Here is a 15417-nt window from a genome sequence, read left to right as displayed (position 1 = left end):
CTTTGTCACTTGATTGTAATATCCACAATAAGCCTCTGTTAAATAATAATAATAAAAAAATACGAAGTGCTCATTCCAGCTCCCTCTTACCTATTCAAAAGTGCATGGCAATGCTAAAGGTTGCTGTTGATTTTCTGAAGATGCTTTAATGAAATCCACCTAGATATAAAAGTAACTCTAAGTAGAAAGAATTACTGTTTTGAACATAGGAGCTACTAGGAAAAATCCTAGCGCAGAGAGAGCTTTAAATTTGTTTCAGCCAACAGCATAAGAACCAACTTAGAAAACGCTATATCTGGGTACTTCAGGAAAGCTCTATACTAGTGTGGGGCTGTGATTACAGCTTACTGGAAGGCATCTACCAAACACTAAAAGCCACTGATATTCCGTATTCACAAGCAATTTGTATTCTGTTGTGCTCATCAGCGGTGCAATTGGTTTTGTGCTAAGTAAGAAGCTGGTTTAAGAAAATATAGTTACCAGAAGCCAATGTTTTCTCATGAATTTGTGTTTGAATGCATGCTCAGTGACAGTATTTAATTATTTAAAGTTTGGAAATTTATACATAGAAAAACAGAATCTGCATTTTCTTAAAACTTGGCTTAAGAAGTAAATACTGCAATGTACATTCTCAGTATTAATACCAATTATTTAAACAAATTTGTACCAAATGACCCTAAAAATTAACAAGCTATCAAAGCAAGACAATTAGCAAGTTTCTTTCAAATAATCGTTATAAACACAAAGGCGACTGTGCCAATTATCTAATGAGCAGATGGGGCTAACAATCCTCCCTAATGTTGAATATGGGTCACAAACACAGATTTGCTTCTTAGGCTCATTAAATAAATTAAATACAAAAAGTTGTTAAAATAACACTAAGGTTCTCATTTGAACTGCCATGACAAAATATAAACCCCAGAAATCTGTTGTTCCTAACTTGAATTGTTCAAAAACATGGAGTTTTTTGGCCTTTCCATCTAAGCGTTTTAAAAAAAAAACCTCACAAAGCAACAAACATGCTGCTCTCTCCACAGTATCCCAGTGCCAAGACCTCATAAAAGGAACATATGCGATCTTCTCTTAGATGGAATAAGTGGGTTTTGTGTTTGCTTCAAACCTTAATCAGATATTTATTCAGATATTTTAAAGAGTCAAAATTGCTTGGGAGATAAACATCACAAATAAGTCCTAGTGTTAGCAAAGTTTTGCAGCTTCTTTGGCTGATTCCCACCATTCCAGCTTCATCAAGACAGCATACGACCTGCAGAAGTGTCTGATGATTACACAGAAATTAATGGACACAATCATAATACCTAGGTACCAATTAGTTTCGCTACATAGCTTTTGTCCAACATACTTATTTCTATTTCTGTTTGGCTTCCTCCTTTTTGCAGGTTTATTTATTTTATAAAAACATGCAGCAACTGTTTGTAAGACCCTTCCACAGTTTTGCGATGGCATCTTCAAGGGCAGTTTTGGAACAAGACTACCTTCACACAGAACTGCTGCAGAAAAATATTTATCACAAAGTAACTAAGAAGAAATTGGATGGGAAGGGGACACTTTAAATATGTCATCATTTCAAATTATTATAATTTGAATTAATACATAATTCAGCTAAGAAATACTGAGTTTTTTCCCCCCATCAAAGAGCATCTTAAAGTAGAAAACAAAAAACAAACCCCAAAGTGCACAACATACATCAATTACAGAGGAATACAGGAAAGTTAGAATTCGTAAGGACAGGCTAAAACTTAAGTCAAAGACTCATCAGGCAGGATCTGGGGAAGCTAGGCTTTGGATTTCCATGTAAGTGAAAACTAAAGATGCACAAGAGTACTTAAGAGAGCTTTCCTTCAAAGTAGTTAAATTTTTCAGAATATTAATCACTGGGATTACTGATTTAAATTAGGTTTTGGTTTTGAATATTACCAAAACTGGCTAAAGCAGCCACCCGAAGTATGAGTTCTGATAAGATTTCCTCTACCTGTATGGCTGAATCTAACCAAATAACGACTTATGGGGCCTCAGTTACGTCAAACACCTGTTCACTTAGGAAGGAGGTAATTTTTGCTCAACCAAGAATTATCAGAATGTTTATCTTACAAGCCTGTCTACTGATCTGATGAAAGACATATATCTATTTATACACCACTCCAAGCTTACATTCTCTAAACAAAGAAGACAGGCACAGGGAGGACAGAAAAACATTAAATGAATCTACCAATGACGATACATACTACTCACATGAAGTTCATGCCTTTGTGATACATTCTTATTCTTTACTTGATAAAAGTATAAATAACAGCAGCAGCAAAATAGAGATCTGATGCAACAGTGACCTTCCAAGTAAACTGTTGGGCTTGTCTCGGTCTTCAGGGACATTTTGCTCAAGATCTCCCTTTCCTAATTCTTCAGATGATGATACCTATAACCTTTATTGGTTTTCTGAAGATACGGCAAAGTCAATCCTTCTGGAAGTGCACAGCAATCCAAAATAAAGATCACTTATCTTTTGAACTGCTTTCTAATTTAACATGAAATTATTTTTTGTGGATCAAATTGAATTAGTATTAGACTATAGTTAAACTGACTCTTGAAAGATAAGAAAAAAATTACCCAGTAATATTTTTTCCTTTTTTCCCCAGTACCGTGAAAGCTTGCCTGTCCACTAAACAAATATAAACAGTGACCTCTAAGCACCAATCCACTGGAGATCACAGCATCCTCTGCTCTTAGAAAAAGAGTACCTGTTTGTGGGACTAATTCTACAAAGAATGTCTTTTTACCTGATAACTTCATAATATGATCAATGGAAGGACTGGTTATCTCTCTTTTCTCTCTTCAAAGAAAGGCATTTAATTACCATATGAGAAAACGGCTATGAAAGAAATGACGAAACAGCTCTGCTCCACTCTATTACAGTACTTTCTGGTTCTTCCCGAGGCTGTATCTTCCATGTAGACTGGGTTTACTTATCTATCAAAGACTCAGGAGAAAGAGAATACTTCTAAAGAACAGCTAGGCTTCTTAGCTAGACGATGTAGTATCATAACTAGATCCAGGACATGATAAATGTTCACCACTTTTTTTCTGGAAGCTTAGCTGTCTTAAGCAAGGAGAGCAAAGCTTGTTTTTGACTTTAAATGAAGAAGCTGCAGTAATGAATCAAGCTACAGAAATCAAGGCTAAATATTTAGCAATGACACTACCCATTCCTAAGGAAAGACAGAAGCATCCTTTCCTACTCTATAAAGCCTTCAATTCAAGGTATTTTTACAGTGAATTTCCTAGTATTCACAGAAATATTTACCTCTGAAGCTCTCAGTTGTACACTTGCTGCTTTATACTCTAATTCTAGTCTGTTCTTCTCAGCAGCCACTGTAGTGCTCTGAAGAACCAAGTCTGCTTTGATGATGTTCAGTGATATGCAGTTCTAGATAGGAAAATAGAAAGTGTTAATTTTTTTCCATGAGAGATTCAAAACAGATATAATTACCATCATGCTTTGGAAACTGCATTTTTTAGCTATAGCATACAACCTCAAACTGTGTTCAGCTCTTCAACTGGGTTTTCTTTTAAATTTAATTTAAGAAAGAAAGGTGACTCACTAGTCACCCACATTCTTCAAAATGCATAGTCCACATCTATTCTTATTCTGCAAGCATATACGTATCACTCGCAACTAAATAATTTATGCCTGTACACCCAAAAAGCATGTTCTCTCTTCACCATATATTCACATGCAAAGTGTGAGAATACACAAACCTATCTCAATTTCTTCTCAGAGTCTGAATCTAGCAAGTGGATTTCATAACTCAAAAATAGAGATGGAAAAGGGGCAAGAAATAAATGCATAAGGTATATGCTTTTCATTGGCAGTACAAAATGAGTGGCAGTATGTGAAGCACATGACAGAAGCTGTGTGACACTCTCCCATGTTCTTGTACCCACGAACACAGGAGCAGAGTCTTCAAACAACCAACAACTAAGTATCATACAAGCTCTGGATGCTGCTCTGCTAAGCAGTAATCATTTGGCAGATGTACTCTCATGTCTTAATACAACTTGAATAAGTTAAGACAAGAGAAGTAGGTTTCGTTTTGGAGCCTTGTAACAGGCTTAGTGAACCCCACAATCTGGTTTGACAACTTTGACACAGAAATCATTGCTTCTTTAAATGAGTCAGCCTCAGGGAGTCAAAAATCATCAATACATTCTGTAGTGTGAGAAGGATAGCTTTAACCCTAGAAGTGTGAAGCAGTGAGAAGACTGGTTCACCGTTTTTCTTATGATTAACATAAAAATAAAAGAGAATCTCCTCTCTTAAGGAAACAGAGCACAAGGTCCCATCGGCAGACTTAGTGGACATGCAGGATGAAGTTTTGAGAGTGTTAGCATCTGGCCACACTAGTGAGTCAAGGTCTGAGGTCTTCATCATTCCTCATTTTAACACAAAGTTTCCAGTATTTCAGTTTTCCCTCCTCTTTGGAAGAGACATGAAACAACACCCAAATAAAATCCAGAATGAACTAGGACACAAAAATAAGTTGCATAGTTTCCAACCCACTTAGTAGTTTGAAAAAAAGAAAAACCAAATGAGAAGAAAGTCTTAATGAAATGAGATGAAAAACAGAAGAAGCTAAAAGACTACTCATAGACAACAGCACAAAAAGAACTACTAGCAAAAGCTCTGCCAGAATTCAAAATGATGGAACAACTCTGTTTCTGTCAACTGACTGTAAAGAATTCATGTGTGCCAGGTACACCCTGCCTTATATATTTGTATCTTGAACATTCATAAAGAAAACACAGGCTCCCTTCTGTGGATACAGTAGAGACAAGAGAGTTCTGAATGTAAATATACATGCAGGTGTATGCACTCTAGTGTCTTTATATAAGGTAACTATATTGTCCCACACAAGTCCCAGAACCTCTTAGAAAAGTAGCAGGCCACATTGTTACCATACAAACACACAAAAATCCCATACATGTTTTAGGTTTCCTTCTGTGGCAGAAGTGAGTATGCCCTAACCATATGACTGGGTAAGTTTTTGTCATTTTAGCCTACAACTAATATAACTACAAAAGCCCTTTGAAGAAAGTAGAAAGACTCCCATAAACTTCAAAGCACTCATGAAGTTTGGTTTGGGGAGGAACAGAAACGTCAGCATTTTCATTATTTTGATAAACTGTATAATGAAACATCTTTCTTGAATCAGACCATTTTGGTTTCTTCAGCATGTACTAGCATGCATTTCCTACAGCACACAAAGCATCAAAATTAAGCTGATGCACAAACAAAAGAAAATCCTTTTGTAATCAATAACTATTTCAGGCAAATACCAGTTATCTGCACACACATCCCTCCTGACATGCCGAGAAATACACTATATGTCTCAGATCCAGTTTCCTACACAAAGTAAAGAAGCGATTAAAATACTGTTTCAGACAGGTTGTACAATAGTCAGTAAGTGACTCTGGTTGCACTTTACAACAGCAACATGCTCAGACAGTTCCCATTACATACTGGGAAATGGGCATCCAGTATAAAAGTTAATAGCATATTCTAGAAATCCCCATATTAAATACAGAGCATTTGTATAAATTTCAAAAGTAGTTACTTAGCAGTGTATTATTTGCACAACAAGTTCTGTAAAGTAATCTAGAAATCTAAGCAACTGTTTTAACATGTCAGGCATCTTCTGCCATTCTTTGGCACTTTCAAAGTGGCTCTGCCTAGCTGACAAAAAGGTGATCTCTGAAACACTCCAACTATGGCTGTCCATGGCTATCAACACAAAATAATAGCACACCCATTTGAAATAAACTTTTTTTTTTTTTTAATAATAGCAACCCAGTGTACTGAAATCAGTCTCATGTCAAAAATCATACTCAACTCTTTCCAGGTGATAAGCTAGAAAACATTGCAACATGCTAGTAATGCATGGCAAGGAAATAACATACAGGCTCAAAGTGGTTGCAAGAACACACCATTTCTTGCTGAGCACAAAAGCACATGCAGAACCCACTGAAACTAAAGGTAACTGTCTCTTGTTCCTTAGTTATTGAGAATTACAAACCAAGATAATTTACCTCATGGCAGCTCCCATTATAAGGGCTTACAGTTAAAGCTGAAGCAGTAACTGAAATCCAGAGTTGTTTTTTATCTTTATTTTTTTTGGCAGTGGGGGCGGTGGGGGTTGAATTAAAAAAGATAGATAGATAGATAGATAGATAGATACACAAACATATATATAACAATGTCACTCATGATGCTGGAACCTAAGACCTGAGTCTTTTTTCCATCCTAGCCCCCATTCTGCAATCATGGATTCTTACAGTTTCAGATCAGTTCTTCCTTAAGGCCATGTGAAAAACTCAGTTAAAAGAGAAAAATGAATTATACAAAGGAAATACAGAAAATTTGAATGCAAATCATATCTAAAAATATCAATGAACAAAACAGGCAGGTTGTAGGACTTATTTCTTAGTTATCAAATAGCAGCAGTCTTCTGTAGGGAACATCTTCCATATTCTTAGAATGAGGACTAATGACTACTCTTTTTCTAATAGAAGCAAAGAAATAGAGATGATGAACCAAGAGGAAGTAACGATGTACAGAAATATGAAGTATTCTGAAAATGTACAGATTGAAATAGTTACACAGTTCACACTCGTATTTACTGGATCACTCCATGGACCAGAAGACTTCAATGAGTGAAAGCATAAATCAAAGGAAATAAATACTATACAAATTGAGTTAACAACAGATTAACAAGTTTAGAAAGGCTTTTAAAGAAGTGTATCTTCAAGAAAGTTAGCTCATTAATATTTACATTAACATAGCCAAATTTTGCATGCCTCCTAGTTACGTTACAAGAATTGGTAAGTATTGCCTTGTTGTGAGAAGACCAAAATAAACAAAAAAACCCATACCTTTATGAGATGCATTAATTCCGTAACAAGCCTTGCTTTTTGGACATTTATTTCTTTGATCTTCATGTTTGATTGTTGAGACTCCTCTTCTAGATTGATAGCATCTTGTTCCATCTGTCTTAAACTATGGGAAGAACCAGTACATTGTTAGTCCTGACTTAAAAAAAAAAAGATATTACAGAAATACCAAAATTCTTAATCTCATTTGTGATGAACCATCAATTAGCAAAAAGTGGAATTTGCATTTTTAACCATTTCAGACATATTAGAGGGATGCATTTTAAATCTAATAAATTCAGAAAACAAAAAAAGCATAATTAAAGAAAACCAAAATTACAATACAAAATACAATACAATACAAAATACAACATAAAATACAATATTCTTGTATCCAAGTTCACAACCTACAGTCTGGATGGGCTGACAACTAAATGGGTAAAAAACTGGTTTGAGTATTGTGTTCAGAGGGTCATCATTAATGGGATGTACTGTGCCTGGACACCAGCATCAAGCGGGATGCCCCAGGGATCTATCCTGAGACCTGTTCAACATCTCTGTCAGTGAGCGACCTGAAGGAGGGGATGAAGGGTACTCTTGTCAAGTCTGCACATGACACCAAATTGTGGGAGCAACTGAATTGCCATTCAGAGGCACTTGGTCAGGTGAGAGGAATGAGTCACCAGGAACTTGATGAAATTCAGCAAGGACAAATGCAGGACAAATGCAGAACAAATGCAGAGCGTTTCTGCTGGGAAGGAAGAGCCCCTGGCAACGATACAGGCTGGGGACAGACTGGTTGGGGAGCAGTTCTGTCAGGAAGGACCTGGGATCTTGGTGGGGAGCAAGCTGAACAGTTGCCAGCAGTGTGCCCTGGCAGTGACAAACACCAAGAGCAACCTGGGCTTGTGAACAGAAGCACAGTCAGCAGGTTGAGGAAAGTGATTATCTCCCTCTGCTTCACGCTCATTAGACCGCATCTAGATACTGAGTCCATTTTGCCCCTCGCCAAATACATCAGTAGATGTTGAAAAACTGGAGCAAGTTCAGTGATGGGCCACCAAGACTGTGGGAGGCTGGAGCACAGGTCCTGTGAGGAGAAGGTGAGAGAGCTCAACTTGTTCAGTGTGGAGAAGAGGTGGCTTAAAGGGGCCAATCTAATAGCAACCCCCCCAATATCCATGAGGAAGTCACTGAGAGAATAGAGCCAGGCTCTTTAAAGAGGTGCGTGGTAGAAGGATCAGAGACAATGAGCATAAGTGGAAACAAGAGAGGTCCAAACTGGACATCTAGAGACACTTTTTCCCCGAGGACAGTCAAGCAGTAGAACAGGTTGTCCAAAGAGGTTGTGCAGTTTCCACAGAGGTTTTCAAAATGAGACAGGATTAAAGCCCTGAACAACCTGGTCTGAATTCTGTGCTGACCCTGCTTTGAGCAGATGTTTGGACTAAAGAGCTCCTGAAGTCCCTTCCAACCTGAGTGATTCTGTCATTGTATATTAACTTCATAATTACATCCAGCTTTATTTAGAAATTCTGATATATGAAATAGAAATGTATTATGTCTAAGAATGGTTATACTCACTGCAAGGAGTATTTATCTCATTTCTATCTCTACAGAAAAACATCTACATTATACAACACAGCTTGTAAGAGCCTTCTCTGTAATTATGTCAGCATTCTTTCCCTTGCTTCAAAGTTAAAGAATGGAATTATGTCTTTCAGGGGGAAGACTTAATCAATAATGAGGTAGTTTAGGTAGAGGGTCCATCTCTCTCCTGCCTTCAAACAGTATTCTTGTAAAACAATGCAACAACACAGAGAACAAGCATAACTGTATCCTTAAGAGACCATAAAACAAGCAATAGGCTTTGAGGCTAAGCTCACATCCACACTGTTTGAGGCTACCTCTCTTCGCAGCAAACTGGCCACTTGTAATTCCTACAGCCCTAGGGCTTTTTGGAGGGGGGGCTATTTCTTTCCTTTTTTTTTTTTCCCTTTTGCACCCCAGAAGTAACACAAGAACTGTGCATGCAAGGACCATCATCATGCTTTTACAGAACAAAAACACGTGCACCATGAGAACATACAGGAGGACTTGAGGGTACAGTCTGCTGGGACAGTGCTGGAGAAATGTACAGGGTGGAAGGAGTGATGCCTGGGGGTGTCTATCTATACTGCCTTTTGAGAGTGTGATCTGAAGTGAAGCATCTCTTGAATCATGCTGAGGTTTTGCCTCATGACAAAGTTGTAACAGAAGAACTAACTGCAGAGCACCACAAAGCCAGAAAAGAAGGTAACACTTAAATACTGTGGATAGTCAGTGTCCAACTTTCTTTCTTATTACTGTTTATGCACTTTATGGTGTCATTTATATATGTGCTACCAAGACAAAAGACTATAGTAATGTCTAAGAAAACGAATGCAGTGACGTCTCACTGGAGTCCTATGATCATTACAGTAATCTGTCTAGGATGTTGTTATAGGGTTTCTCAATTTCTAAACATCCTCTTTATCTTGATCATCACATATATCTAAAGCTCAAGTACTGGTTAGTCTGTAAGAGTAAAAGCACACCACAGTAGGAGGAAGCCAATGCACATTTGTTATTAAAATTGTTCTTTGGACAAACCATATATAATATGGTTTGTCCAAATTCCTACCTGTCATGCTTCACAGCAATTTTTGATTCCAACTGTCTTCTTTTGTTTCCTCTCTCTAAAAGCTCCTTCTTTTGTTGCCTGAGTTCATTGTCTCTTTGTTCCAGATATTTCTGCCTTTCAAAAAATGTAGTCAACTGAACATCCAAAGACTTTAGCGTACTATTAATTTCCTGAAATGAAAGAGTTAGAAAACACACCATTAGCACTCTTACTATATTGATACCATCCTAACACATGCAAACAGACTGTGTTTACTGGGCAGTAAAATTGATAGTAGTTCACATCACACAAAACACCAAAATAAAGTTCTACCTGTTGCTGGCTTTCCAACTGTCTTCTTTCATCTGTATCCACTGAAATAGTGAGAAACTGTGCTGCCCTCAGGGATGTGTTGCTAGAGAGAGTTTGGTTTGTATAAGCAGATACTTTAACAATATATTTTTCTTCTGCTGTGTAGATTTGCTTAAATTTGGTTTCTTGTATGACCTAAAAAACAAACAAAACATTCATCTGGCAAAAGCCTTACTTAAGGCAATGCTTTTCAGAACAAGAAATAAACTAGCTGCAACTCAGAGTAAAGAATTTAAGCTTACATTAAGTTTCTGATTTGTTAACATGCCTTTGCAAAAAGCTGGTGAAAAGTTAAATGCATCACTATACTTGTAATTTAGGTCAGTCAGCAAAAAACTGTTAAGATACTGTCCTACAGAATATATTACCATTAACAATTAAACAGCTTCTGATTACTCTGATGGATGAGTTACTTCTAACCCTATCATAGGGTTTTACTGTATTCTTTAAGAATATTACAGATACAGACCTGGGTAAAACCTACTAATGTGTTCTGCATCATGAACAAGAATTATACTGGGTATAGATGTATGACACACAAAGGTAGCCTGTGTACTGAAGAACCAAAAGTACTTAAAAAATGAATACATTAAACTGTAAGGTAAGCTGTAAAGCATAAACTTTGTTTAAGCAACTGTATCTGCAGGAAAAAGTATGAGGTATAAAGTATTTTACTTACTATTTTTAAATATTATAAATAACAAAAGATTTATCATAATCCAAGGTACTACAGTACTTCAGAAGGATGTAAATTCTTCAGTAAATCAGGAAGAGTAAAAAAACTTCCTAAGACAATGCAAATTTGACTAATGACTTTTTTTCAGATTATCTACCCAGCACCAGTAATATTCTGCTGATTTGGTTCCTGGACACTGAAAGCTGTGTTTAATGGCTTTTACTTTGCTTCACAGCTCACACTGAGGTTGAGGACATTTCCATCCCAGGCCTCTTTCCACATGCTCAGCTTTATGAAAACAGCTCTCCATTAAGCTAAAGCTTTCTTTGACAGGTTTGAAACAAAATGTTGCAAACAATGCATTCTTCAACAAAAAGTAATAAAAGCTAAAAGAAAAAAATTCACACAACTGCACTGAGAAAGTGTCATGCCCAAAACATTCAGAATAGTGGTTTATCTTTTCTCTAGATCAGTGATTTTCTACTTGCCGCGCATTGAGCTCTGAAAAGAATGGGGTGCTATGGAGTAATTTTGAATGGTCCACAAAATATAACTCAAAGATCTACTATACAGGTTTCTGCTTTATCATGTGATAAACAGAAAGTGCTGGAAGAATCGCAGTTCTAAGAGAAAAATGCTTAGATTGGCTTTTTCCTCCCCAAAAGAAAAGCATTTTCATCTAGGACTCTCTCCAGTTTTACTTTTCTCTTCCTCATTCTTAGAGCATGAGAAATAGAGAGGGCAAGAAGGAGGAACAGTTAGCCCAATAAAAAAGGAATTGCTCTCTATAAAAAGATCCAGTCCCCTAAGTTTCTCAAAAACACAACTCATTCTTCTCAGAGAGCCCTCTTCCACTTGGGAGAGTTCACTCTCTGTGCAAGACAGACAGCAGCTGTCCAGTATAGACAGAGAGGTGAATCAGGATTTAAGTTGAAATCTGTCATGGACGTCACCTACTATAACCCAGCGATGACTAGCTCTCGAGAGCCCAGGAGAAAGCAGGGTACCTACTGGGAGCTCTTAGCCTGTTTCTAAGAATTCAAAAGTTTTTATATAGTATTTATCACATCATCACATCACACCAACTCATGACTGAAGTTATACAGCAGAATTGATCACAAATGGACCATCTTATGCAGAAAAAAACCCTCTGTAATTGTTGCTCTAAACACTACACAGAACAAAAGGGCAGGAAAAAAATCCCTTGTCCAGAAAATATTTTTTTCCAGTTTTTCAGGTTGGCATTGTCATATACTATTAATTGATTTATTAGAACTTTGCCCAGAATATTTCAGGCACTTAAAAAAATCTGAGCTATAAAACATGCCCAGCACCTTCATTATAATAAAGCAACTTCATATGATTGACTTGGAATGCACGCAAATCCAAGAAATAGTCAATTTCCTATGAAGCACTGCATTAGATTGGCTGAATTTGTTAAGATGTCTTGTAAAACATTTGTGTATAATGAACTATTCTCATTTCAATAACGCAAATAAAAGGCCCTAATTTTTGCTCTCTCCATGTTACCTTTCCAAAGAATTTCCTAAACAAAACTCTAGACCATAGGTGTGTTTGTGCTATTTAGGACATCTCACCCTTTCAATCATGTTTTTGGTCTTCTCTGTTCCCACAGGGACATCATGAACACGATACTGGGAGCAAAGATAACTCATCACAGGACGAGGAGCATCAAATAACTCTCGTAAATACGAGAAAAATCCGTATCGGCTAAAGAGGAGAAAAAAGTGAGTATCACAAATAAAACTTGGTAGACAAGGAAGCTGAAGTTACTGAAGGGTCAAAAAAAATCCCACTAATCCTGAATTGAATTAGTAATAATTTGATTTGCAAAGAAAATCCTAATACATAGCAGTGACAACAAAGTATTATACTTAAAACCACTCCCCACCGAGTAATCTGATACATACTGTAATTCTTCAATAGGTCTTGAAGGTATGTTTTCAGCACATGATTCAGCAGGTGCACACACAGCATTCACTTTTAGCTTCCGATGATCACGCATCTAAATATAGATTACATTAGATAATTTGGTAAAGAAAAAGAATAGAAAAGAAATCGCTACATGAAAATAAAATACTTATTGAAGAAGCATTTCATAGAATCATAATTTATTTTAAAATGATTTAAGCCATACAAGAAGTCACAAAAATCCAAGCTGGTCCAGACACAACTGAGTTCTCTGAAAGCCAACCTGTTAGTATTGATACATGAAAATATTGTATGTTAGTAAAAATAAAAGCAAATCAAAGAAATCTGCAGCCTGGTGCTCAATCTAAGGAGTTAAACTGGATGCTAATCTGCATGGATGTAATAAGGAAGCCCTCTCTTTCAGGCTGTATGGCCAGTCTGCACAAAAACCAGCAGATCAGTGGCTACAGAGGCTCTATAAAACCTGAGGCTAACAGGGCAGAAAAGATGGAAGATATACATAACAGATCAGTTTGGCCTTTTAAAGCAGCCTTGCACTGGGTTCCACAATAATGGAGGCAAGATGAGCCCTCAAAACCTCAGATGACAAAGCTATTGTTCACTTACATAATTATGACTAGCTTTTGTGAAGGGCAGATAAGTCTTTGAAAAATGCAGGACAGTTTGTCATTAATTACACTATTCTTGTGGATAGCATTTGGGAAGTGCTATGACAGCTAATGCTGTATCTTGTAGCTTTCTTCCTCTAAGTCATCTCTCTGTCTGTCAAAGGGAATAATCTGCATTTCCTCATTGCTCCAGGAAAGAGCGGCATTAGGAAAAAACAATCCTGATATCCTGCTTGGACCACTGTCTTCTCACAAAAGATGTCCTCTCCTCTCTTTAGTCAGAAGGCACTGGAAATGCTTGGTACTTAATTAGCAGTTTCCTGGTTTTGTCATTTTTTTGTGCAAAGTATTTTCTCCTCAGCAATTGTTGCCTTGTCAAGCCAGACAAAAGTATTTCTAAAAAGAAAATTATTCCTCATATTCCTGATCCCTCCAGTTGGTCTAAACTTTGAAAAATCTTGCTTATAATTAAAGCAGAAGAAAGTCTTTGACTACTTTGTAGGAGCTAATATGCTGATCTTATCTAGAAAACCTATTAAAAACAAACTTACTTAGTAAACATAGACCCCAAACTATAGGGCTCCTATACCAGTTTTAATCAGTTTTTAAAGTCTGACTACTTGCCTCAAGAAGAAACATTTCCATATCTTCTTGGCTCTCAAAAACGAAAGCCCTCATGTCATTTGAAGAAATGTGATTTTCAACATATTTAGCATGTCTGTTGTCTTTCATGTTGATCTGCTCATTTAAAAAAGATAAAGAAAGATAATGAAGAGAGACTGATTTGATACAATTGCACTTAACACCTCCCCAACATTTTAAGCAGTCAGATGACATCCAGACCTATGTTTAATGAAAACAAAGTCTAAATGTCTTTAAAGACATATTCACAACTATTTTGCAACCAATCCTCTCTGGAGAAAACCAGCAATATCTCACACCTCATTGTGCTCACTTTTTAGCCATTCACAGGCTTCTCAGCATTCCTGGAGCTACCACTGTCTCTGCCACATCACCTCCTCCTTTTCCTCCGTTCTAGCCTTATAATTGCAACTGCCACTGTCTCATCTCTACCAGCTCTGCTTCTGCACTACTAAGCCTATCTCACTGCTTAGAAACAACTGGACTAAGGAATCAAAATACAGAAAACTCCAAATTTCCGAAGCTTTCACATGCAGTTCCCTTTGATTTGGGCACAGTGAATAACAACAAATAAAAATACAGAACTGTGAAGTCCTGGAACAACAAAGCCAGACTGAATTCTCTTTTAATTTTTTAAAAAGATCCACAATTTAAGATGGATGAAGCTTTTTGTATCTGAATAAAATGTTAAAATACAGTAGCTGACTTGTATTTTGTCTCTATGAAGTATGAAGATAAAATTACACAGAACTGCACAATTTAATAACCTAAAGTTAGTCAAAGGCTGGATACACTTACTCGCACTTGGACACTGGAATTTATAAATAAACAAGACTAATTTACATTATATCATAGAAAACAAATTCAGACGTCTGTGGATGTTACAGAGGTTAATGAGGCCTAAAACTAAAAGCAAAGGCCATCAGACAAAGGTATTTGTATAATTAACTTGATGTGGTCTTTCAGGAAGAAATGGGAAATCCTGGTAATAAGAGGAAACACTTTGTATTTTACACTAACTAAAAGCTATTTTGAACCCTTCTACAGCATATACAGCTGTAGAACACATACATTCTGCATACAGCAGAATGCATACAGCATTCCTATAAAGCATAGGAATTGGTATATAATTCTCAATGTTCAATAAATTTAAATTCTCAAAATACACTAGTAAAATAAGCTTGCAATTCTGAAGAGAAAGAGAAGAAGCACACTAGAGTTCTTCTTCCCCTTTACATTATATGGAGGACAGTTCATGCGGCTGGGATAACAGTGGAAGAATGCTCTAGAAAACCATTAGCCTCTGAAAATTTAGTCCTGCTATTCTCAGATAGTACAAAGACTGTCAAAACAAAAGAACAAAACAAAACAAAGGACTGATTAAGTGCTTCTGTGCCTGTAGCTAGCTGTGCAAAGCAAGCTACAAAAACACCTGGGGATCACAGTGACATCTTGTAACCTCTGCTGAGCAGCTGGTGCTAAGAAGGGGGAGTTCAACTGCAACTACCACTGCTTTTTTAAGAAGCCACTTAAGCCTCAGTAATGGGATGTACCTTAGAGGAAATCTGCAATGGGCACCTTGAGAA

General features: G+C 36.9%; 1 protein-coding gene across 4 annotated transcripts in view; it reads right to left on the bottom strand.

Moving 5' to 3' along the window:
* The window catches only part of SMC5 (structural maintenance of chromosomes 5), a 50601-nt gene that overhangs the window by 13157 nt on the left and 22027 nt on the right, over positions 1–15417 (bottom strand). For all 4 annotated transcript variants that reach the window (XR_003253217.1, XM_026064036.1, XM_026064038.1 and 1 more), the window contains 7 exons: positions 13814–13927; positions 12560–12654; positions 12227–12359; positions 9914–10087; positions 9602–9771; positions 6943–7066; positions 3317–3439 (listed from right to left, as the gene is read on the bottom strand). Coding sequence is in view for 3 of the 4 variants with exons in the window: in XM_026064036.1 (XP_025919821.1) it covers positions 3317–3439; positions 6943–7066; positions 9602–9771; positions 9914–10087; positions 12227–12359; positions 12560–12654; positions 13814–13927 (933 nt within the window). In the remaining variant the exon portion in view is untranslated. The remainder of the gene's footprint in view (positions 1–3316; positions 3440–6942; positions 7067–9601; positions 9772–9913; positions 10088–12226; positions 12360–12559; positions 12655–13813; positions 13928–15417) is intronic.

The sequence above is a fragment of the Apteryx rowi genome, unplaced genomic scaffold, assembly GCF_003343035.1.
Source record: "Apteryx rowi isolate R43461 unplaced genomic scaffold, aptRow1 scaffold_207, whole genome shotgun sequence".
NCBI classification, from domain to species: domain Eukaryota; kingdom Metazoa; phylum Chordata; class Aves; order Apterygiformes; family Apterygidae; genus Apteryx; species Apteryx rowi.
This window is presented reverse-complemented; position numbering and strand designations above follow the sequence as displayed.